Below are 25783 nucleotides of genomic sequence, written 5' to 3'. Positions count from 1 at the left end.
TTTTCTGGTACCAGGTCTTACTTTATGATCTTCGGTCGAGTAATCCGTTAATAATGAAGGATCACCAATATGGTCTGCCAGTCAAATCAATCCAGTTCCACAATGCATTGGATCTGATTATTTCTGCTGATTCACGAATTATAAAACTATGGAACCAGGACACGGTAAGGATAATGATTCATGTCTTCTCTCTGAGCACTTCTACATTCTACTGTTATAGCTAAATCGTAAGTAGTGTGTTTACTTTCGGTGGTGCCCCATTCGAGATAAGAATAGTGGTTTTTTTTATTTGTATTTAGTGTGCCAGATAAATCATAATGGTAACACTCTGTTTTGTTAAGTAGAAGTGCTTCAGTTCTTCAAGAAAATGTGTTTGCATGTCTTGGATTTTGCAAAAACTGAACGTCCTACTGGTATTGCTACAGTTCCCAAGTGCCTAATTTGTGGGATAAGGCATATTTAATATTGTCCTTCTAATTCAACAAGGTCAGTTGCGGGAATGACACAACTGCTGATCATCTCTCCTTCTTGTAGTCTTCCTGCCCGTTATCCAACCATATGGCATTTCTCCTCCCCAACTGTCTGGTGTCACAGATGTCCAGAAATGACCCTTCTGTTCACAGAATAATAGACAAACATCACCCACCAAGACGCCAAAGGATACGTCCCAGGATTCAGACGTATTTATACGTATTTATACAATTGTAAAATAAGATTCGGTCATTGCTTTTAATAAATAGGGTTGACCGAACTTTAGGGAGACACTGTTACCCATTTCTGTAAATGAAACTTTAAGGGAGAAGATGCTTTTCTCCCTATGGTTCGTGTTCTTCTCAGTGAGGAGTCTCCAAATGAGAAGGTCTTCTTATTTTAAAGCAGATCTAATCATTCTTGCTGGCCTCTGCCTCAGCTGCTCGCTGATCACCTCTGGTTGCGTGTCATTGGACAAAAGAGGAAGGTGGTAAGGTAGGAAGCAGCTTCGTGCATTTTGCCTGGAGCTGGAAAGTATCTCATCTTTTGTTTTCAGAGATGAGGTTGGAGGAAAACCTTTTTCTTAATGAATAAGAAAGCAGCAGCAGAAGTGTGTGTGGTCCAGAATTAAACAGGGAGGGAAAGGAAGAGTATTGTACCTAGAGCGGGTGTCAGCAACCCACGGCTCTGGAGCTGCATGTGGCTCTTTGGGCCCTCTGCTGTGGCTCCCAGTTGGGTGATCCTACCACTTTTTCTTGGAAGAGTTTGGGGGCTTGATGCCAAATGTTGTCTCTGAGTTTTAATTATGTTATGTGTTACGTTTTTCTATCGTACATTTGTTTTGTGAGCTGCCAAGAATCCTATGACTCCACCGGGATATGCATTTGATTGATACTAACAAATGAAGCCCATATTTGAAGACTACCAACTTAGGAATATATATCCATACAGCGGGAGTCTCTGTGTAAGAACCAGAAATGTGGACTCCTCAATTTTTTCCCAGCATACCACAAGCCTTTTCTGCCACAGCCATGACTTTGCACAATATTATCCCAGTGTTCTGATCCCAGCATGTTGTGGAACAAAATTTTAACATTTCACTTGTCTCGGGAGTGAGGGAGTTGTTTTTATAGTAGAGAGGAAAAGGGCTGAAGCTTCCTCAACCAACTTGCAGTCATTAATACAATGTATTGCCCTCTTCAAAGCAGTAGGTCTTCTTTCCTCTTTCATACCTCCCTACACACATACATTCACTTCTAAATTAAATCTGGTTCTGGCCAAACATCTTTTTCCTCTACATGAAAATGTTGGAATAGGGTGTGGAAAATATTACAAGTGGAACGGAAAATCCACATACTTCCCATGGAAAGGGAGAAAATACTTTCTTTGAAGGCCCAGAAAAACTATGTTCATACTTGCTGGGGGGGAAAGCATAGGGAAATGACTGATCCAGCAGGCAGATACGAATTCTGTATTGGCAAATGTTTGCTTGTAGTACTGTTTAATTAACACTTACTCAAGGAAGACGTCTCCAGCATATGAGCTTTGCCGGTGTGTTTGTTGTGTTAAAATCGTCAACATCCATATCCTCAAAATGCTTGCCAATTTTTTGTTTTTGCAATCCAGCCACCAGAAAAATACCAGAAGAGTAATTTCCTTTCTCTGTATCATTGATTTGCTTTTTTCATACCTAGCAGTACAATTGTCTGATTGACCTCTTCTAAATTCTTTGGAAGTAGGTGGAATTGGCTGCCAAGGAATGTGGGGTGCCTAAATGGTTACAGAATCTGCCTTCAAATGATAGAAAATGGAGCTTGCTACAAGCATAAAAAAAAGAGGACCTTGTGCCTCCATTATGGATTATCTACTGAACTAGAAATACTAGAAAACACATTGTGGAAGTGAAGAGCTATGGCTATAGAGAAGAGCTTGTTGGCAATAAAGATGAATCTAGTCTAGCCAGAGCTAAGGAATCCTTCCTTTTTCTGAAGAAGAAAAAACTTGACAGCCACTTAAATCAATAGAATTTATGACTGTGCTGTTTGACAATTTGACTACTCTTATAATTTGGCGCGTGTTGTTTATTAAAAGGAAATGTAATTTGGACATGGAAATTTGCTGCTAATGCTCTTTGCATGGTTCAGCTAACAATTTAGTGGATGAATGGATGGATAGGTAGGTAGATAAATAAATAAATAGATTTTACAATCTTAAAAAAGTACTATAAATTACAGAATGCAACTATAAAAAGTACAGCTCTGCATAACAGTGGAATTCATTACTTTGAACTAATTCCTTCCTGAAACAGTGATGAAATTGTTCTATTTAATTTCATACACTTCCAGATTAATATTAGCAATATGAAGGCAATAACAATATTTTACAGATGATTATTTATTTTCTGAAGAATTTATTTATTGAATTGATAGGTCATCCATCTCACTGTCCAAAGAATCCTCTTTCTATAGTATAAAATTCCTTACTTACTTTGTATGCTTTTATTAAGAATTGTGTGACTTTATTTTTCAGGGAAAAATATTCACCTCTATAGAACCTGAACATAATATTAATGATGTTTGCCTGTACCCCAATTCAGGTAAAGTACAAACAAAAAATCTGGATTTTCTTGACTCAAAGCTTTCCTGGCAGCCCCAATATTAGATAACTTCTTTAGAATTTGGAAGGAGGGTGACCTTTTTCATTTTTCCTCTGACAGTATTTAACAATTGAATCATCTGTTGAAAGTTTCAGAATTCTTAACAATTTTCAACAGCATTGCAGCCCTTTCGCTGTTACAGGCTATCACAATGTTTCTCACCTTAGCCGTTTTAAAATATGTGAATTTCAACTCTCAGAATACCCCAGCCAACCATGCTGGCTGAATAATTGGGAGCTGAACAGAGGTTGTATTCAGGTTCTGACCAGCTCTGGAGAACCGGTAGTGGAAATTTTGAGTAGTTTGGAGAACTGGCAAATGCCACCTCTGACTGGCCCTGCCAACCCCATCTATTCTCTGCCTCCTGAGTCCCAGCTGATTGGCTGGGTCTTCTTTTGTTGCCCTGCACAGGAAAATGGAGCTGGAAAGCAGGTCAGTGGGATGGGGAGGGAATGGGATTTTACAGTATCCTTCCCCTGCCACGCCCACCAAGCCATGCCCACCAAGCCATGCTTACAGAACTGGTAGTAAAAAATTTTGAATCCCACCCCTGGAGTTGAAGTCCACACGTCTTATAGAAGCCACATATCTTGGTGAGAAAGCACTGGGCTGTCCTGTATATTGAATCCTCCATGAAGATTGGATAGAGAACTGGTTGTGATTTCCTAAAAATCTGTTCAGTTCATGGGGTGATGAGTTTGATATTTAAAGATAGACATATTCTTTGTAATGATTCTTCATAGAGGTTTTTAATCAGTTCATTTCTAAATTCCAAAATCTTCATCTCTCACTGAAAATGTCGTCATGTTAGAACTGGAGCATTTTATTCCCTGGTCACAAAAATTTCACTTTTCAGATGTCAACATTTCACTGTCAGATGTCAACATTTCACTGTCAGATGTCTATGATGTCTTAACAATGTCTCCATAGATTCTCTTTTACTAATGAGATTATTCAAAGCAGTCAGGATTTTTCTTTCATGTTTGAGCATGATGCCTTCCTGATATGTTACAAGTATCACTCCGAGAGTTTGAAGCTTGCAGCTCAATGAGCATCTAACCGGGGAAGTATATTATAATGTCGTGTCCTTATAGTGCTTCTCTGGGAGTACTCTCCCACTGGCATGTACACCATGGGTACACATTTTCCTCTGGTTATTGAATTGTTCTGAATTTAAGTTTATACCAGTGTGGGGAACAGTAGAGATTCTTTCTATTGAATTAATCAACCATTATATTAATTAACCATTATATTCTTTTTGGCGTCAAAGGGGGGCGGGGGAAAGCATCTTTATTGGATGCCTGTCATTTTTTGAATGGGAAAATAAAAATACAAGACCTGCCTGCTTTAAATAGAGTATCCCTTGAACTCTATTCACATGTTCCGAAAGTCCTTGTGCTGTAGTTAAGCCCCCCAGCACCAATCACTCAGACAATCTTGGCTTCCTGCTGGAAGCTTCACACAGTTGTATACATGTTTTCACGGGAGCCAGGATCCTGCCAAATGGTAAATCTGTAACTCTGCAGGAAGTTGATACCATTTGATGGGATTGGCGGAGTTTAATTAGAGTGCTACAGGAAGCTATGGAGTTTTACTGCTTGTATCTTTTACTGCAATATATGGAAGTGATTATGGACGGTCATGTTTAGAAAATTCTGTGTGATCGCTTTAGTTTGATTAGTGTTCTCATTTTCTATTTTTTAACTTTCTTGTCCAGGAGTAAGGAGGGTAGAAATATGAAAAGAAATGTTGATTTTTATTTTTAAAAAAATACCTTAATTCCTGTGAAGATCATCTTAATCCCATCTGGCTATACGATGACACTTCCTTCCCCTGTGTTTAAGGATTAAGTTAGACATATTAATTAGAGAACATATCTCTTACTATTGTTAAGAGTCAGCTCTATGGGATAATGTAAAAATTCAAAAATCCAGATTTATTCTAAGTTTCTTGACTGTTAGAACCTGTTTCTCAGGATAATATCCCAGATAAAAATAATGGACATTGCTGACAATTAAAGTTAAACAAGATGTTGCCTTCTTCTTCAATACTACCAATATTATAGAAGAACGATTTCTTCTTTGTCAAATATCAGTGTTGGTCTGACTTAGGTTTTTCTCTTAAGTTATCTGCAAATGTATTTAATTGAGTACAAAGTATATGTTGAAAGATGGTTGCTTTGGCTTAAACATTCTTCTATCTGAGTTAGAGTTGCTGCTATATTAGTGGACCTGTTAATTTCTTTTTGAAAATGACTCTAGACTGTATGATATTTTAGCTTTATGCCCACTAACAATCTTAGTTAGTTCAGTCTCCTCAAATTTTAAAATGGAGGAAAAGTTCTGCATTTGAGAGCATCAATCTTATTTTTTTTTTATTTGCAGGGATGCTATTCACAGCTAACGAAGCCCCTAAAATGAACATCTACTACATTCCAGTAAGTAACATGGGTCGTTAATGTTTGCTGTTTTGCCTCTGGGCGTGATAGAATAGACCTGTACACTTTGCATTTAATTCAATTGCAAGGGTTACCGTACATATTTCAATGCATAAGTTACACTTCTATTGAAAAAGAAATAGCAGTGTTCTTGATGCCTGTTTTTTATTCCCGTCCTATTGAAATTTCACAGTTTACTTTATTTCATTGAAGTTGTCTTTTCATGATGGCAATACCTCCATTGGTCGATCTAAGCAAGGTGGTATTTCGTTTGTACTACAAGGGGAAATCTCTAGAAAATCCCGGAGCTGCAGTTAGAATGGGAGATTGATTATAGCTTATTGGATCCTGTGGGGAAATAGTTGAAAAATGTAAGATCTGTTTCGGTTTGACATCCCACCTTTTCACAGTGATCCAGTGAGACCGCTATCAAATCATTTTAGGGGTTGGTTATCTGAGGGACCATCTATCTTAAATTATTTCTCTCCATCCAATACTTTCAGAAGAGTGGGTGTGCTCCAGGTCTCCTGTGTTAAAGATTGTCATTGTGTGGGTCAAAGGAAGTGTGTCTTCCCTGTTGCTGCCCCATCCTTTGGAATAATAATCTCCCCCTGCCCCCAGCTACAAAGGGTTCCCCCTATCCTGGGGTTTCAGAAAGTCACTAAAACCTGCTTTGTTTAAAGGCCTTTGGTTAATTGGGGGTGGGTGGGGGGGAGCTCTCCTATTTTTTTTTCTTGATCTTTTAGTCCAGCCTGCCTTGTTTATGTTTTTTAACTTTTTAAAACCGTGTTTTGGATTTCTAAGCTGCCCAGAAGCTGTTAAAGTGACCAGCCACAACAAATTTAAGTAAATAAAAGAAAACAATTTTAGCCTCAGCATTTTGAATTAAGACAGCAGGTAAGGCTCAAGAAAGGCCCAGGTTGATTTTAGATTATGTGTAGCATTACACGATGCGTATTATATCAAAGAACTTTCAATTTCATCTCTCCTACCCTATATATGTTCCAAATTCTGTTCAGATGGGCCTCTTACACTTTTAATAAAGGAGTTGGGGACAGGCTGTCATTAGAAGCAACCTGTTCCTATGAATACATTGCTCGAATACATTGCTTTTTCATAAATAAAATGTGGCTAGGAACTAATACCATCCTTAGATAACAGGATGATAAGTCAGACCCCTCTCCTCCACATTATATGGAAAAAATTGCCATAGAATTGTGAATTTATGCTTGAATACTAAATAAAGCATTTATTTGAAGGAGCAGAGAGCTTGTGATGCTATAAAAGATAATTCTGTGCTTTGATTTTCTGCTGTTGGACTCTAGTTCTGTATCTTTTCTTTCTCAGAGAAAACACAGATATTTATAGCACAGATTATTTGCAAAAATTGTTACAATGACATGAAATTAACTGGTAATTTCCAGAGATTTCCACTTCTTATACATAGAACACTGGACGAAGCTTGTCAATGAGATTTTTTTCTCTATTATGCTGTCACAGTGACACAGTTGATCATCAGATACCAATTTCTTTCACCAATGTGGTGTTATAACCATAGATGTAGCACTAATTAAAATGAAATAAAAAAAGGTTTGAAGGGAACGTGCTTGTTGCTTTCCTTGTGCATTGCACACCCAGCATTAACGTTTTCCCTAGAAATTTCATCATCTTTTTCCTGGGTCTTCTTATGGTAATGCGGTGAAACACTGTGATTCGTGTGCCAATATTTTTGAGTACGATCTGCCAGACAATTGTTGAGTCTCCACAAAACAGGAAACGTGGGCTTCCTATCTGTTTTTGGATAAATACTTTCAACCTAAAAAGTAGCACGTTGGGCTTATTCACAACAAAGGAAATCCTCTACTTCCCATCATAACATGTTGCCTCAAAGGAAATGCGCGTGTGTGGGGGGGGGCATAGGTGCGGAAACCATCCCATGTGCGACTCTCAGGAAGTAATTTTGTGGCCATCCTGTAGAATCTTTTAACACATTTGGACCTCTGTGTTGGGTGGGGGGGAAGACCCTGTGGGCCTGATAAGCAGCTGGATGAGCAGATGCGAAAGTCAGATACTTCAATTAAAGGGTGGTCGTGGATTGTGGACCAACGTGGGTCTGGATGGGAAGGGGCATTTCTGGGAGGATAAAATGTTCTACGAAGGGAAATGCTTTAGGTAGCATGTTGTGGGCTGCACTTTACAACATAGGCAGGATTACAACAAAGAAGAAAGTAGAGAAAGGGAAACATATAACTCTGATTGAATTGAATTATTTTACTAAATTGTACTGACCAGTTAAAATGATTATTTTTCATTGAATTAGGAATTTTCCCACTTCTGGCACATAGAACGTTAATGTTGATTGGCGGGATGGGGAGGGAGTCTAGAGATAAGTATCAAGGCTATTGAAGGCTGCCTGTGGCCTTTGGCACAACAGGTGCAAGGACCCCACCCGCCCGTAGGGGAAACGGTTATGGGGAAAATAGAGAGTGGTAGGTGGGGGCAGGAGGGCCACACCAGGAGAGAATGCTTTGGGGAAGGAAGTGGGGGAGTCATGAACCACATCACACCCAGTTTTGGGATTTCTGTTCAGCGATCTCAGATTTTTGCACGTACACTTTAAAATTTTGAGGAGGGGTAGAAATAGGAGCGATGTGATTATTCATTGATTTACTTCCCAAATCTTACACACCATTGAATAGGTTGGGAACTGGGTGTGAAGAAGGTGTGGCATTTATATTATTAGATAGAATAGAATAGAATTTTTTATTGGCCAGGTATGGTTGGACACACAAGGAATTTGTCTTGGTGCAAATACTCTCGGTGTACATAAAAGAAAAGATACATTCGTCAAGAATCATAAGGTACAACACTTAATGATAGTCGTAGGGTACAATAAGCAATCAAATCATACCAGGAAACAGTCCATTAAAATCGTAAGGATACAAGCGACAAAGTTATAGTCATACAGTCACAAGTGGGAGAGGATGGGCAATAAGGAGTGATGAGAAGATTAACAGTAATAGTAGTGCAGACTTTGTAATAGTTGAACATATAGATATAGCTGCAGTTGATGAAGATTGCCTGTGTGGAGAGAAGACCACATCGTTAGTAGTACAAGAAGGTTCATACCAAACCTTGGCTTGATGTGTGTTTTCTATTCTTTCATTTAAAATAAAAATGTGCAGTTCTTAATCCTGCCCCATCTGTTATAACATCCTTATTTTAAATGTGAATTTTTATCCTGAAATAGAATAGGAAGCTCTACAGAGATGTGAACACAGACACCACTTTAGTAATCAATCAGTGCAGCTTTGAGATTCCCCATCACATTCGGTTTAAATAAAATCCCTCTGGTCAGGAACACCTTAGCTTTATTGGAACAGGGGAGCAAAAAAAGGAGACGTGGCTTGCTATTTTATGGTCCTGGAGTTGGAAAGACCAAAAAATTTGAAGCCAATTCCCCACCCCACACTTGATGTGCATGTGTGTTTTTGGGACTGTGCAGTTGGGAAGATTTAAAGTTCTATAGGTACCATAAGCATTATAAGGGAACCTGACCCCATCCACTATGAGGAGTATGGCCCTCACTGTGCCATGGAAAGTCATTGAACTGATGGAATTATACCTCCACCTCTACATGTTAGAAGTTATAGAAGGAATTGGGTAGTTATATCTAGTGAGAAGGATAGATATTAGTTGTTGTATAGGCAAAGGATGCTGTTACATGGCAGCTCCTTTCTATTATGAATATGAAGTCTAATTTAGTGACGTATCGTTGTTTGGCCAGAAGGCCATTGAAATAGACCATTTCTGCTACTTTACAAAGTAATGGTAGACTTAGGTACAGGAAGGATTTTTGGGAATATTTGGAAATTATAGGCAACTGTTTTTTCATTCAAACTTTTAGGAAAAGCTGTTGTACTCCTTTCAAAGCTCAGAAAATCTAGGAGCAGACGCTTTCTCCAAATTGATGGACTAGTATGGCTGTCAAATAATGAAGAGCACTGTTGAGTCTACATATACAAGATTTTGTTTGACCAGAAGATGGAGAAGCAACATGTGTTTTGTTTGGCTGGTCTTGTTCTGGAAACAATCCTGATTGCCTCCTCCATCATAATTAGCTTCTATTGACCTGCCTCTCAGTTCTGTGATAGTTGGTTATTGTGGAGAAATGTGCAGCAGGATGATTTTGGAGTAATACCAGAATGTGTTCAAATCTTTAGATTAGCGTGTAATCCAACAGTACTCCGGCCCACTTCATCTAAATCTAATTCATAGAAAAGAAATTCTGCTTAAACAAACCAGCCCAAATAGTATACTCTGTCATCCTTTGATTGTACCGAGTAATATTTACTTCCTTAGAAATGTATGTGGTGCCCTGGGATAATTGCCTCTCTTAAGGGGGCAAATGGGACTAGATTTTGGAATGATCAAGTCAGAGTCCTGCCCAGAATCCAGCTGAAATGTGTCATAATCTGAAGTGAGTTGAAGCAGTTTCTATAAAGAAGAGTGAACCAAAATACATTGTAGCTGATGTTAAGAATCGATCAATAGGTGCAGGAGACGTTAGATTGAAGTTATCATTGCCAAAAGAGGCAGCACCAGTTGTTTTTCCCCAACAAAGACAGAGAAAGTTGGCTCAGTGTGCTCACTAAAAGCTTTTGACATTACCTTCTTTTGTTGTTTATTTAACCAGACTCTCTTGATCTCTTAATGAGGCTTAGATGAAACATCACATCACAATGTAGGTCACAGCATTGCAAAATTATGAATGTTCTAAATTTCCATGTAATTTCTCTCACTGCTGTATGTTTGAATAATCTTGCGATTCGTTCCCTCTTACAATACAGGTGACTCAAACTATATTAAAATATCTGGCCTAGAAATGAGCAAGCTTCAGAATTAAGCGTGGCCTTGCCACAGGGTTGCTCAAGGAGTCACAGATCTAACTTTGGCCACCTAAACGGAAGAGAAATTTTAAAAAAGGCACAGCAAGAATGAAATGAGTGAAAATTAGAGATTTCTTGTTTGGAGTTCTTGTGGATTCTTTTCCTTGGAGCAACTTGCTCACAAGACTTGAGCAAGTATATCCCAAATCCTCATAGTGATTAACAATGCCTGAGAGGAAAGAAATCAAAATAAGATTGTGGGATGTCGAAGGATGACACATAAAGCACAATGCTGAATTGGTCTGGATTGTTGATAATGTTAGAAATCCCTAAGCTGGTTAACAGATAACATTAGCGCAGAAATACAGTATAATAACACACATTATACTTTGTTTGGGCAGCAAGACTGCTTGTCCATGGGAAGATCCGTATTTTAAAGATTGTGCTCCTACCTAAAAGAAAAGAAAAAACTTTATATTTTGTTGTTGTTTTCCTCCATTCCTTTGAATTTCTTTTTGAAGAAAAGGGCGCAAAAGCAGAGATCAAAGAGGATGGCCAGTCATGGAGAAGATTAGAGGTCCTTGAATAGTTGTGTAGAATGGAGCATTTTAGTTAGTGCTGAAACTCCTTTTTCTTCAGCTGTTTAAAATCCAGCAGAGGAGAGGAAGAGAAACATGGAATGGTTGCTGGGCAGCAGGTTGTGTTTTCTCTGTCAGTTTAATTACCATAAATGTTATTCAAGTGTGGCTTGTCTTTTAACATGCATGTTTTAAAAAAATAAAGGACAGCAGAAGGAACACCAGGGTAAGGGATGAAGGAAAGGAATTTAAACTCTTCCCTTCGCAGATTCCGTTTCAACAAAATCGCTTACCTGAAGCTGTTCCAGTGACTCAGATTGGTGCTGTAGATAAAACAGTACTCCTCTGCTTTCTGTCCTTGCTTGCAGATAAAATGTTAGAAAACCAACATGTGATGGTGAACTTAGCTGGCAATACTCTAATCTGCAGTCAGGTTGATCCCGCGTAAGCTCTTTTCTCGTATTTAGGCTGCCTAAGTGAAGAAAGAGTAGGTGACGGTGTAACTATTGTTGGGAAAATACGTCCCCATGTTATTTTTTTAAGGAAGATTTGTTGATGGCAGGAGCAGATACACTTATTCTGACACCCCTGATAGGGAAAGCGCACAAGAGCAACAAGGGAGAAATAGGGGAAAGGAACCTAAGAGACGGCTAGGATTGGGTTTGACTAGAGCAAAGGAAAAAAAATGAATGGTAGCATTTATCATCCTTGGGCGTATCTAGTGAGGGAGGAAAGGAAGCCTGGGACAAAACATGGCATAATTATACTGAAAGGAAAGTGAACAAGTTAACAGGCTTATTCTCAATCAACTAGAAAGTAGGTTAATGGGGAAGCTGTCAGTAGTTTAGACAAACACAACTACAAGAGAATGCCTAATTCTGAAAGAATGTTTTCTCTGGGTGTTTGAGGAAAATGATAATTATACTTTTCAGGTCAGAGTCTTGAAATGTGGAGGGACAGAAGAAAACAATAGCTGGAGAACTACAGTTAATAGTAATATGAAGTAACATCTTTATTAGAACCCAAATCTCCAGCTAGCAAAAATATTTTATGAGGAAAAATTACGCTTCATTAGGTTTCTTGCTAAAGCAACTGCCACGTGCCATTTATATACTTGATAACACAGGCTGAGTGTTTCTGTACACAGCATTCTTTTATTCAAGATTTATCATTAATCATTCGTAGAGACCCCTCCCTCAACTTTTTATGTGTGAAATTGACAAATTAAACTTATATTAACAAGTCCAAAGAAGTACTTGGAGTATCCTGAACGCATATTAAGATAATTGGTACCGGAGGTTTTTATTGAGCTGTAGAAATATTTTTCTTATCCTTGAGCAGAGTTGTGTAGATGGTTGATAGGTAACGATCTCAGTTGCAATGATAAGAGTCATTATACGAAGAGCATTTAGGCCCAGCATCCCTGGAATATGTTTTGCTCTGGAGTAGGGCAGTTTGAGGGGCTTAGATGGCAGCTGTTCTCTTTTGAAATGGCTTGTTTACTTTCTCCCTGTATTATTGTCACTGATAGATTCGAAAAGGAAGTGGGGCATCTAAAGTTCCATTCTGTAGGTACCATTATTTCCTTTGTCCTTTCCTCTGGGAGGGAGAGGGGGAGAGAGAGAGAGAGAGAGAGAGAGAGAGAGAGAGCTTTCAACATGCACCTTGATAATGCTTTGTACATACTGAAGTTTACTCAGTTAATCTTGGTTCACTGGGTGTGCCTGTGTGCTCACGGTAGCAGAAGAGAGATTGATATCAGCAGTGGAAAAAGGATGAGCCACCCTCGTTTGGGAGGAAATGGCAGCAATCATTTTGAGACGGAGGGGGTCATTGGGTTTTCACTGAAATAATTTGCTATCACATTTGACTCTGATATTCATCTACAGGTTTTAGGTCCTGCTCCAAAGTGGTGCTCATTTCTTGATAATCTGACAGAAGAGCTGGAGGAGAACCCGGAGACAACAGTTTACGATGACTATAAATTTGTAACAAGAAAAGATCTTGAAAATCTTGGTAAAGTACAATGGCTGTAGATGTTATTTACTTTATCTTGACTCTTTCCTTTGAGTATGACCTTAGATACTCTCTTTACTTATATGTACCTTAGTGGCTACAACCTACAGTATTCCAAAATGAAATATATTTGCATTCCTATCTCTACCTACCAGGTCTTTGGTGGAGGATTCCTGTTTTGAGTTCCTTATTTTCCTTGTCCAAATTGAGAACTTTGATTTCTACCTTGATCCAAGGAATGGTTTATATTGGTTGATTCAAAACTCTAATTCCCCCAATTTCAATACCTTACGTTATTATGGAAAAAAATACACATATAACTAGTATTTTTGCAGGAATAATTTTCCTGCTAAAGACCTTAATTTAAAAGCTGCTTAAGACTCCATTTTTATTAGCAATTGAGGAAAATTAAACTTGTTTAATTTAGTAATAAACTGTTAAAACTCTATGTAAATATATTTTACCAAGGAGAAGCCAATTAAGCATATGATTTCTTTTTAAAAAGAATCAACCTTAATCAACCTTCTTTTAAGGTTAATCAACCTTAAAAGAATATAATATTTACACTAAATCTTTTTTTTCAAGACTACTTGTTCTTTGTTCCTTTAGGAATACTTAAAATTCTCATTTCTTAAGATTTATAGCTAAGTAGCAGAGATATAAAATGGTTATTTTAGATTTTACAGGGATTCTGTGATGGTGACCTGGAATCAAAAGCCTATAGTAACGTTGACACCACAATATTACTTTTTCCCATGGATACTCCATGTATTTCTCATTTGAAAAGATATGTGATTCTCTTTGGGGGCTGACACATTCTGGTAATGTTTCCAGACCAGCTCTTCACTTTTTTTCTGTACATAAATGATAGATGCAAACTTTTTTTTTGTAAAGTACCCTGAAATTTATTATTAAAATTTTGTGTTATATTAAGGTCATGTTCAATACATGTATCTCCCTCTGTCCTTGCCCCCACCTCCATTTTGTCTCCAGGGCTTGCTCATCTTATTGGCTCACCCCTTCTTCGGGCATACATGCATGGCTTCTTCATGGACATACGATTGTATCATAAGGTATGTGGATTTGCCCAAAGAAGTCAGGCTAGGCTCCCTTTCTTATAGCGCACCATTTTTCAGGTTGAATGGACGAGATGCCTTTTAATTAGTTGGCTGCTGTGGGTTTCATTTTATTGCCATCTTTTAGCAATGTTTCATTAGTATGTAGCCTGATTTGTTTAGTTTAATTCTCATTCTTGCTAGCAATCCTGAATGTCAACCTAGCAAATAAGAATGTTAACTCAAATGGGAGAATTACGCAGTGATTTATGATTTCTTCCTTTTTCTCCCTGATTGCTTTGTGCTTGCAGGTTAAAATGATGGTAAATCCTTTTGCCTATGAGGAATACAGAAGGGAGAAAATTAGACAGAAGATAGAAGAAACACGTGCACAAAGAGTGCAGCTAAAGGTAAATATGAAATTTGGTTCATTCGGTATAGGTTCATCAAAGAGAGAGAATGAAAAAGAGAGGTGTGTGTGTGTGTGTGTGTGTGTGTTACATTTGGGGTGTTTTAGAGTTGTTATATCTGAAAGGAAAGGAGCACAACTTCATCTGGTACAGAGTTCTTCTCTTTGCTGGGGTAAGTAGTGAGATCTCAAAAGACATAACTGGCATTGGCTCGGCTATTGGCAGGAATCCTACTGTTCTCATTCCCCCAGAATGCAAACCAGGAATCTGAAAAAGGCCATTCTTGATGGGAGAATTATGCAGCCCGCTATGTAGATTGGGTTTGCCTGATAAGAAATTATATTTGAACCAGGTGATAAGTCAGCAACCTGAATTTTACTTTGTGTTAGCTAGGTAAAATGTCAGTGGTTGTAATATGAATTGTCCTTTGGGGCTTACTTTGCATCATGAAGGAGAGATTCCCAACATTTTTCAGGCTTCTTTGTGAATCTGAGGAAAAAAGATCTCTATGCTTGAAGAAACACAGAGATATAGAAAACTGATGACAGAAAAAGATCCAGTGGTCTGTCGATCTGCCCTTTTGAGTTTCCTTAAGAGTCTCCTTAATTTTTATAAGTGGATTCCTCAGACCAGTGGTGAAGTCTGAAGCCTTTCTTTTAACTAATTTTTAAACCATGTGAAAACACGTGTGACCCTGTTCTTTCTTAAGCCACTGGTAAAATCAGAAATCCTTGGGTATCTCAGGAGATCCATGATGTTTTCTACCAAAATCCCTGGTATGAGCACCTTCTAAATAATTTGGCATTTCTCAAATTATCCAAGAAATCTATGTAGAGGTAACTAGAACCTGCTTTTCACTTAATATATAATTTAACATATTCTAAATTATTATATATTCCATACGGTTGTCTGTACTGTGATTCATATGTTTAATCAGCAAATATGTTGAAGGTGCCAGGTTCCACACTAAAGAGATCCATGGTTGTTTTATTCACTAGAAACTTCCCAAAGTGAATAAAGAACTTGCACTGAAGTTGATTGAGGAGGGAGAAGAGGAACTACAAAATGCTCGAAAGAAGAAACAGAAGGTAGGTACCCTTCCTTGTTTCTGTTGCATTAATTATGTGAAATGAAATTGACCAGTTGTGCTGTTTCAAAGATGCCTGTATCTGAATATGTGTGGGGTGATGGAGGGGTATAAGGTCATGAGAGACCAGAAACTTTGAAAGTCCCCTTTTGACTTATCCTGTTATCTCCAGTTATTGGGCCTCTGCTGACAGGGCTATATGACTGATATAATCCCTAATCCTTGGAGAGCATGGCAGGAAATGGTATTTAGATGACTGAATTAAAAGAGCTTTATTTGCTAAGCTGAATTCTATTAATCAAAGTACATCTGTATTGTGATCAGAAATGAGAGTGCACTATGCACATCCCTGCATAGAAAAGTTATGTTGAAATTAATGATGTAGTAATAGTAATAGTAAGGTAATGTAAACTATTTTAAGTTATATGAACTAAAAGTTAGTCAGCTACATAATAAATGGGGCGTAATACAATTATTTGATCAAAATACTGTGTTCCTGCCTCTTAGTATTTTAAATTGAAGCTGTTTTTATTTTACCCAGCAACTCCTGATTCCTGTTAGACCACAAAGCAATTCGTGCTAGTAATATTCTTTTAGTTACACTTAATGGGTATGTTAGACTAATTTTAGTGGCTCAAAGAATTTTCCTTTCTGGCCAGCTGTCCAAACAAGTTGTTGGACAAGGCTAGCTCCCAGATGCTAGTATTTTTCCAGCAGCCCAGGCTCAAATGACCTTTTCCTAACTCTAAAATGCAAATAGTGATTAAGTAGCTTTGTCAGAACACTGTAATCTTAATTAAAATTAACTCACTTTAAAGGTGGAATTGTCTTTTAATTACGTGGTAAATGAGACATTGAATCCCAACTTAAACCCTGAGTACCTTGATCAATAGACTGTGAGCTTCAGATTTTCTAACAAAATCTACTTCAGGTAAAGGTGGGAGCCTTGATCCTAGTCAAGCTGACAGGAGCCATTGTGAATAATATAAGAAGATACACAATTGATGTATACTATTTTTCAAAAGCTAGCAATAAAACCGCACTATCAAGGAAATCACTGTATGAAATTAAAAATGTGACATTTTATGATATTAGAAGAACCTCACTTACATACCAAACACCAGCTATTTCTTTATGGCCAATTTTGAGTAAGGCATGCATGGATCTCTTCAGAAAGCTGTTCTCCAAATTATTACAGAAAAATGTCTATTTATTCAATCCCCAAAGGATTCATTCTGTGGAGGATTGTAACTCATACATTTAATGTAGCAACCTGCTATCCCTTCTGTCATTAATCTTAAAATAATATCTTTATCTTGAATTATGTGTAAGTGCAAATAGGTATATTAAAATCTGTTAAATAAGTAAAACAAATGAAATAAAAATAAACTAAAGTATGACAAATAAATTTAAGTCAGCATAATATTGGGTAAGTAATGTGGACATTTCAAGGACTGATGAAGAACTTGGAAGAAAACACATAAAACAATCCTGGCAGCTTCCTTCTTCCTTTGCAAACCTGCAAATTGCATTTGTTTTACTTTGTTTAACTTACAACCTCCCTTTCTACCACAAATAGCACTCAAAACAACTGACGTTAAAAGAAAAACTAAACATAAAAACTCCTCAGATAGCAAATATATGAAGAGGAATTATAGTCCCCAAAGCAACCTATTAAAAGGCAGGGGAAAATTGGTTTAGCAGGATGTTAAATAAATAGTACAAATAGAAAACTCATTGGAAGAAAAAAAAATTAAGTTTATTTCACAAAGCTGCTTCTTGCTGTGCAAAAAGTCTCTGGAGATCTAAATGTGTTTAACCAATATAGTTGGAAAATTTAAGCAAGGGAACCAGTTCTCAACCTCATTTTTATTTTTCCTTCCAGAAAATGCCTAGCATCCTTAGTGATGACCGCTTCAAAATCATGTTTGAGAATCCTGATTTCCAGGTGGATGAGAAGAGCGAAGAATTTAGGCTGCTTAATCCACTTGTTTCTAAAATAAGTGAGAAAAGGAAGAAGAAGTTAAAGATGTTAGAGTACCAAGAAGCTTTGGGAGAGGTAAAATCTGAGAATTTGAGATTTCTCTAGTGTTCTCCAATAGCTGTTTATTAAAAAAAAAAAATGGAGATGTGATTCCTCTCTACCATTTGAAAAGGATCCCAGGAGGATTCAGTAGAACCCTATTTTCTTAACTTTTCTATCCCCATCACTTGTTTAGCTAAGAATCCCCAGCAAGATTTGGAATAATTACGTTGTGCATCTTGCATAGACGTCCAGTTCCTGCTTGTGCACAGGCACACATGGATAGTCAATCAAATATGACAAATGGCATTTCCCTTTTACGCGGTATTTGTTGTTTGAGCTCAAAACCTTGAAAAATGCCAACAGTTTGGACCAAATGGGAATGCAGCGTGCACTCTGATTACATGTAAGTAGGAGACGGTCTTAAAATGTTTTCCAGGAGTGAAAATATTTTTGCATCATAAGTTTAAAGCATTAGGAGTATCTGCCTCATAGAAGAGAATATTCTTTATGTGATTGAACACAAGGAATTTGTCTCTCCTTCATAAGCTCTCAGTGTACATACAAACAACCAAGTGATAAATCATAAGGTACCAATAGGAGAAGGATATAGGAAAGATGAGAAGGATAAAGGCAAGTATAATTCATATAGAAAGTACGGATTTACCTGTTCTAGATTAAACTGGTTTCTCCCAAAGGAACAAATCTGCAGTTTAGTATTATTTCTGGATCTACCAATGGTAGTATCTTATCAATTTAAACTGGTAGATTAGTTCTGCTGTATCCTCAGGAAGAATTGCCTAATCACAGCAATTCACTGCCTAGGCAACCTCAAGAGTGGTCCACTATAACTGCTGTTTGTGGGACTGCCCTTGTGGGTAGTCCAGAAGGTACCATTGGTGCAAATTCAATGGGTAGGTTACTAACTAGACTGCCCCACATGACGCAATCATCCCTCTGCTAAAAGATCAGAATTGTGTAACAGTTTGCCACCAAGCTTAGTCGCAGGCTATCTTAAAAAGCATCTCCAGGTACATCAGGCACCTGCAGCCTTTGGATGAGACATGTTCTCTTTGTCACAATTTTGCAGATTGATCCTGGAAGATACGATGGAGTCTCACTGATAGCATGTATGCTGTGGAATGATTTTCCCTCACGTATACATAGATCCCCAACTCATGCAAATGTCTGTGTTTTTTAAGAACACATCTATTTGTCCTGGTCTTCTCGTGCCACTGTTTGTTTATCTTTGGAAATAGTTATTGTTTTGTTGAATTATTGTAAATTCAAGGGGTGGCTCTCCATTTTCCCTTTCTCTGCTTCCTAATACGTTGGTTCCTAATCTCAGATGTTTGCTTCTTAAATTGAGCTGTTGGAGGACATATGTAGCACATCCTTTGCTTCCTAGCAGTCTTGGATCTTTTTTTGTCTCTTTTCAACAATAAGAATATTAAATTTAATTGATACTGGATACATTTTGTCCTTTTGGACCGGGGGGGGGGTACTTTAATAGTTACAGGTAGAATTGTAGATTAAGAATATGAGGTATATCATTGGCGATGGTAATTAGCCATTGAGGCATTCTGTTGAAAATATCTTGCCCGGTCTTGTGTTAAAGTCCTTTCCAACAGTGCATCTGTGAGGCGTCACGTACTCCTAATTAGGTATATGGTTCATTTAAGGAACGTTAATTCTTTCTCTTTTTTTATAACTGACTATTTTGGTCTTCAGGAAGAAGAGGAAGAGCCAGAAGGAAAACCAAGTGATGCAGAAAGTTCGGAGTCTTCAGATGATGAAAAAGGATGGGTTGAAGAGGTCAGGAAACAGCGCAGCCTTCTACGCCAAGAGGAAAAAGTAAAACGGCAGGAAAGGTTCAAGGAGGATCAGCAAACAGTCCTGGAACCAAAGTTTTTTGAGATTAAAGCTGGGGAAGAATTTAGAAGTTTCCAAGACACTGCCCAAAAGCAAAAGCTAATGAAGTAAGACCACTATTTTATCCCATTCTAGTGATTTGTCCTTTTTTTTTTTTTCCATTGCTCGTGATTAAGATGTGATGATTTCAGATTTCTGCTAAAGGCAGCTGATTTCAAAGCACAGATATAATGAAGAGGTTTCTCTTAATTCATCCATTCATTTGCATACCAATTAGAAAAGGAGGTGCAACTACCATCTCCGTTGACTCCTTAGAAATTTTAATGGGCTGTGCATAGGGAGGCACAAGGCCAATGTGGCGTCATTGTGCCAGTGTCCAAGGTCCTTAAATCTGGATACTGTCTTAGGTTGATATGTTATAGGATCCATAGTCTACTAGCCAGTCAGCCCACTGGCCGGTCCTATTCTAAAGATCATTTAAAGTTTTCTCAAGATACTTTAACTAGCTTGGTTCCATCCCTTTCATTTGATTTCATTTCATTTGCTTTCAAAGCAATTACCATGGAAAACGATATGCTGATCATGAAAGTAGATGCTGAGTTTATCCTCTCATTTTTTTATTTTTATTCGTTTGCAGAAAGTCACTTGGAGATCGCTTGCAACTTGAAGAGAGAGTTGGTGCACTTAGTGTACATGATACCACTGTAGGAAGTAAACAAGTTACTTTTAAATTAAAAAAGGTAAATACCAATCCTAAATTTAAAACTGTTAAGCCCAATGTAGCAGAAGTACTAAGTGGCCCTTTGAATGAGACTGCTTCCCACTTGTGCTCCGCAGGTGGACTACTGTTTCCGAATTGTCTATGCTGGACCAATTTGGTCAGACGTGCACCTCTCTTTTTGCTTTGCATATTTTAATTTGCTGCAACCAGCTGTGGGAGGGGACCAAATCTTTGTCTGACTGTGTTGTGACAGCTAGATCTATTTAGCATTACGCTTCTGCTGGGTATTGGCTTGGCTGCTGCAGAAGTCTAACCAAAGCAGAAATGGGGATAGATCTTAGATTCTTTCATGTTCTCACCACCACACCCTCCATACACATTGCTTCTAGGGCTCTCCAATTTTCTTTCAGCCCCTCCCACCCTCTTAGCTTTGATCATTGTTGCACGTGTCATCCCACACTCACAAAAAGTACATAGGCAAGGTGACAGGAGGAAGGAATTGGAAATAGAAATGACTAGCCGTGTCTTAGAATCCAGGCCATCATTGATCCTATTTTTGGACTGACTTCATAACTGCAAAAGCTAGGTTTGTTTAGTGCAAACTAAAAAGGGCTTTGAAGTACTGCATCAAAATTTTGCTTCTATTAATTGTATCCAGATGGCTTGGTGAATTAACTAGCTTCTAGGACGTATTTTGGTAGCTAAACTGGGAATTTTCAGCCTACACCCTAAGTTGCATTTGTAGACATCTTTAAGCTTTTTGCCAGTTCTGAGAGAGTGGAAGGAGAGATGGTGTCCACATTTTTCTTTGAGATTTTTTCTCCCCCAGACACACTTTTGGTCTACCTCTAGAACCAGGGTTGTCAAACTCGTATTGTCACGGCAGTGTGACGTGACGTATTGGGACTTTTCCCCCCTTCTCTATACTAGGCGGGGGTGTGGTCAGCATGCGATGTTTCTGGCCCACGGGCCGGATGTTTGACAGCCCTGATCTAAATTTAAGATTATGAGCAGATTTTAAAAAGTTATCCACTTATTTATGTTCCTTGATAAACTTTTCACTAAATTTGTTTTTATTTTGTCACATTTTATACTATTTCTTCATATCTCTTTTATGGGAATATGAAGCTATTTGCAAATTTAATGATTGAATTCACATCCCCAAAGCTTTTCATTTCTCTCCCTTTTCTCCATATGTCTCCCAACCCAAAAGTGAAAATGGAGAAGGGAAAAGATACGATTGGAAGGAGAAGGGCACCATTTGGTCTCTTCCTTCCACTGAAAGATATCTATTAAAATGGACTCCATTGGATATTAACTACTGGGTTGTCTTTAAGTGATTTTTGTAATATTTTTTTTCCAGTCCGAGCACCATAAAAAGCAGCAAGAAGCAGAGAAACTCCATCATGAAGAGAGGAGAAAACTCAGACGGTCCGCTGGCCATCTCAAAAGTAAACAGGGAAAGAGGCGACGCTTCCATTGATGGAGAACTTTGGGTTCTTTCCTTTGGGGACTCAGAAATTTGTTTTAATTGTGGATTGTTTTCCACTGTGACAGAGGCAGACAATCCAAAGCCCAATTATGTTGTGAGAAAGCATCATGGATCTCCTGTTTGCATCAGAAGTATTACTGAAATATTTCTGAAGAGATAGCAGCTGGTTATTGTATAACCTTGTGTGTGATGGCTGATAGGTGTACATTCTATGTGAACGTGAATAAACATGTATAGTATTGTGATACTTCAAATGGCTCTAATTCTTAAGGATTGGAAAACTTTACTATGTTTTTATGATATATGAACAATAGTACACAGCCCTGTTGATAAGTATTTGGGAAACCAAGCAATTAAGATAATATTTGCTTTACTTCTTCCCAACTGATGATGTTAAAATGAACTTTTATTCTAGCAAAAGAAAAGTAAGGATTTACTTTAAAGCTCTCTTTGGTGAAAGCAGTCTGTTTGTGATTCTGAAGAGGAGCTAAGTTTAAAATCCCTGTAGGTGAGATTTGTATGCAATTCCATGGATGTCAAGTTTACTAAGCAACTAAAAAGAAATATTTCCTACATTGGGTATTATGTCTGCTCTGATTTTACATCTATTTCACATAATACGATTGACAAATACTGGGTTAGGATTAGACTGAGCCTGCAGTCTTATCAATATGATCTATATCTTTAATGTGAATTTTATTTCAGCAGTTTCTAATTAGTCAAGTGTCAGTTTTCTCGGGTGCTGGGTTCACGTTTCTATGTCTGAGCTTTGAAGTTTCATGAATTCCTTTTAAAAAACTTATTTTAGATGGAAAAACTTAAATCAATTGCTATCCCCACTTTTTGTAGTTGTATCTTACCAACAGATTTTTCCTCCAGAAGAGACAAGCATTACTTAGAATAAACACTCCTCCCACCTTTTTCTTTAGGGTATAATAAAAGTGATTCGAGAAAAAAATATTGCAGAAAAGCTAGGCAGGGAAAATTGAAGGGAGATTTGTGAACTCTTCAGAATTATCAGGAATCCTGCAGTACTTACCTAAAATAGTGTCTGACGTTTCTCTAAATACTATTAATAATGAGGTTCTGGTTAAACAAACAACAAACTGTATTTTGTCTATTGAACTCACTGGGCCAACATTCATCAATGTTCTTATTGGAAAAAAAAACATGTGAAATTTTAGTTTCCTTTAGTAGCAATGATTTCAACCCATTTCCTGACAATAATACAGTAATCGCCTATTAGCTACTTTGCACAAGCTTTTCAGGTAATGCCACTTTTTTTTTAATTCAGGTGGGGTCTTTGATTTGGCTATTCCATGATGCAATGTTTCTTCTCCAAACAGCAATTTTATTGTAAAATCATTTATGTGTTTAGGATGCTGTATGTCTCACAGTGGTTTAAGCTTTAATTATGCACATTCTTTATATTCTCCTCTAGAATGTACTGATGCAATGCAGAATCCTTTGTTCCCTTAATGATTGTGATCCACCAGATCTTGCAACCTCAAAGCAGCCGAAACCACAATACATCCATTGCCATGGGTCACAGCTAAGATGACAAGCAAATGTCGATGAAGCCTGTGAAAGGCTAATCTGATTTATTTTCTACTAGTTAGTTGACACATATGCAACTCTCGTGCACACTCTAACATACAATTTCTTAAATAACCTACAGGGACTCCCATTAGCGGCTTCTTATTAGAAAGAGACAGCAGCATACCATAAAAGTAGAATTTCTTGAAATCCACCTACTGTCTATTCTTCTCTAAGTAATGTTTAGTGAGTAACCACATGTAATGCTGGTATCTCATTTAATTCTCTTTTCTTCAAGGGCGGGCATCAGTGGAAACTCCATTCTAGACAGATTATTTTTGCCTTATCACAAAGGTAGGGAAAGCGAACAGCAATGGCTTCAAGATTTCCCCCCTCCCCTTAACCAGCAGTAGTCATAGGAGGTCTCTGTGCTGAATTCAGAAGATTGGAATATAAAGTTGTAGCTATGTGAGTCTGCTCTACTCTCAGGAGAAAAGGAAGTTGCCTCCCTGAAGGGTGTAGGAATCCTAAACTAGGACATCTCCTGGGCAATGACATAGAGTTGGCTAATTCTTCCACAATGGCAGCCAGGCAATCCTTGTGATCTGGCTTAAAGCACATCACTATGAGGAGATTTCAGGAATGCCATATGCTAAATAAATAAAATAAATGCTCTATCCTCATTTTGCATCTCTGGACTACTCTCTTTTAGGGAAGCATTGGGGTGGATGGTTCCATTTTTGAACTCTTTCTAAGTCTTTAATCGCACCAAATAGAATAGAAGAGAAATTTTTCTTGGCCAAGTGTGACACAAGGAATTTGTCTTGGCGCAAATGCTCTCAGTGTACATAAAAGAAAAGCTACATTTGTCAAGAGTCAAGAATCGTAAGGTACAACACTTAATAATAGTCATAAGCAATCAAATACTAGGAAACAGTCAATAAAAATCGTTAGGATACAAGCAACAAGGTTACAGACATACAGTCATAAATAGGAGGAGATGGGTGAAAGGAAGGATGGGAGGATTAATAGTAATAGTAAATTACTGTTCAGTTTTTAGAGAACTGACAGAGACCCCATTCCTTTTACATCGTTTCCTTTACAGCAGGGTCTCCAACCTTGGTGACGTTAAGCCTGGAGGACTTCAACTCCCAGAATTCCCCAGCCAGCTTTGCTGGCTGGGGAATTCTGGGAGTTGATGTCCTCCAGGCTTAACGTTACCAAGGTTGGAGACCCCTGCTTTACAGGATTTCAATGTTTTATTAAGGAATCAAAAATAATGTTTTGCCCATTGCTTGAATAGTATCTATGCTATGGTAATGAGGGATGAAGTATTCATTTCTTATACTTTATGCTTCATATTTTTAAACTGCTATCTCCCTCAGAGAGGGACTCTGGGCAGTATACAATTAAAATCAACCTCTGAAATCAGAATAATTTTGGATTAACACATTTTAAAATTATAAAACAGCATTATAACAATTCCAAAAGGTGAAAAAATCCAAGATGATGGATTAGCAGTTATTAATAGAGGCAGACAAGAGGGTTCTCATGGTGCCGCCCCACCCCGTAGTTGTGTGGGTATGTGTGTTCCTTTATTTTATGTCTGATTTACTAACCGGGGATTCTGAATCACTGAGCCATTTCTTTCTGTGTATTAAGTGTTATTTGATTCCTTGCTTGCCTTAATTCTACCCTCGGAGCAAGAAAGTCCAAATTAGCGAGAGGACTCAAAATCTGTGTTATGCAAACAGCTTCTTGAAAACACATTTGTGCGTATATTCAATTATGTATCTCACGGGTCCCCAACCCATTGTGAACTGGGCTGCACAAGTGGACAACCAAGCGAAACTTCATCCCACGAAGAGGGGAGGGAATACATCCCATGGACTGGGGGAGCGGGAGAATGGCATCGCATGTGCCAACCTAGATTTTATGCAGGATCTAGATTGGCACACGCGAAACCATTCCTGCCCCACGGGAGACAATTTTTCTTCTGAAACCTTTTCCTGGATTCAGAAAGGTCGGGGACCATTGATGTATCTGATTCTCAACCAATGTAGAACTCAATTTCTTCATCCAGAGAATGAGTGACTTGTTTCCTGTTGCTCCAGAGGCCAAATGAGCTAATGGGTAGGGGCTGATCTCCTTTATTAATCCAAAGGTGTTTTGTTTTTTTTCCAAAACAGCTTTGCACTTTAAACCATGGGCAAGGTTTTCAGTGAAACCATATCAAAAATCAAAGGGAGGAAGGCAAAAAAAAAACCAACCCAGCAGAAATGAAAACAACTGCCAGAGGAGATAACTATTAAAGGGCCTCCTATTTCCTTACTGATACTGCAGAAGGTTTCATGCAAATCACATAATTAGATGCCTACTTTCTAGACTAGTCAAGGATGTTAAATCATTTCCCCGCCCCACACAGGGGAGGACTATGACACCTTGAGTGGAGAAACATACTTTACTAAAAATGAAGAGTTGATCAAGATGAAGAATTCTCTCTTCAGTGTTGGAGACCAATGCTGATGAGGCCCTTGGAC

General features: G+C 38.1%; 1 protein-coding gene across 2 annotated transcripts in view; it reads left to right on the top strand.

The window, feature by feature from the left end:
- The window catches only part of NOL10 (nucleolar protein 10), a 36954-nt gene extending 14993 nt beyond the window's left edge, over positions 1–21961 (top strand). For both annotated transcript variants that reach the window (XM_026695289.2, XM_087917162.1), the window contains exons 11-21: positions 15–164; positions 3001–3067; positions 5512–5564; positions 12921–13047; positions 14041–14120; positions 14414–14512; positions 15511–15600; positions 17485–17658; positions 19354–19601; positions 20132–20234; positions 21579–21961. In XM_026695289.2, the coding sequence (XP_026551074.2) occupies positions 15–164; positions 3001–3067; positions 5512–5564; positions 12921–13047; positions 14041–14120; positions 14414–14512; positions 15511–15600; positions 17485–17658; positions 19354–19601; positions 20132–20234; positions 21579–21698 (1311 nt within the window). In that variant the 3' untranslated portion in view covers positions 21699–21961. The remainder of the gene's footprint in view (positions 1–14; positions 165–3000; positions 3068–5511; positions 5565–12920; positions 13048–14040; positions 14121–14413; positions 14513–15510; positions 15601–17484; positions 17659–19353; positions 19602–20131; positions 20235–21578) is intronic.
- The last annotated feature ends 3822 nt before the right edge of the window (positions 21962–25783 follow it).

The sequence above is a fragment of the Pseudonaja textilis genome, chromosome 1, assembly GCF_049901715.1.
Source record: "Pseudonaja textilis isolate UNSWEBS1 chromosome 1, rPseTex1.2, whole genome shotgun sequence".
Lineage (NCBI taxonomy): Eukaryota > Metazoa > Chordata > Lepidosauria > Squamata > Elapidae > Pseudonaja > Pseudonaja textilis.
The sequence above is the reverse complement of the archived record's forward strand: the minus strand, read 5'-3'. Positions and strand labels throughout refer to the sequence as shown.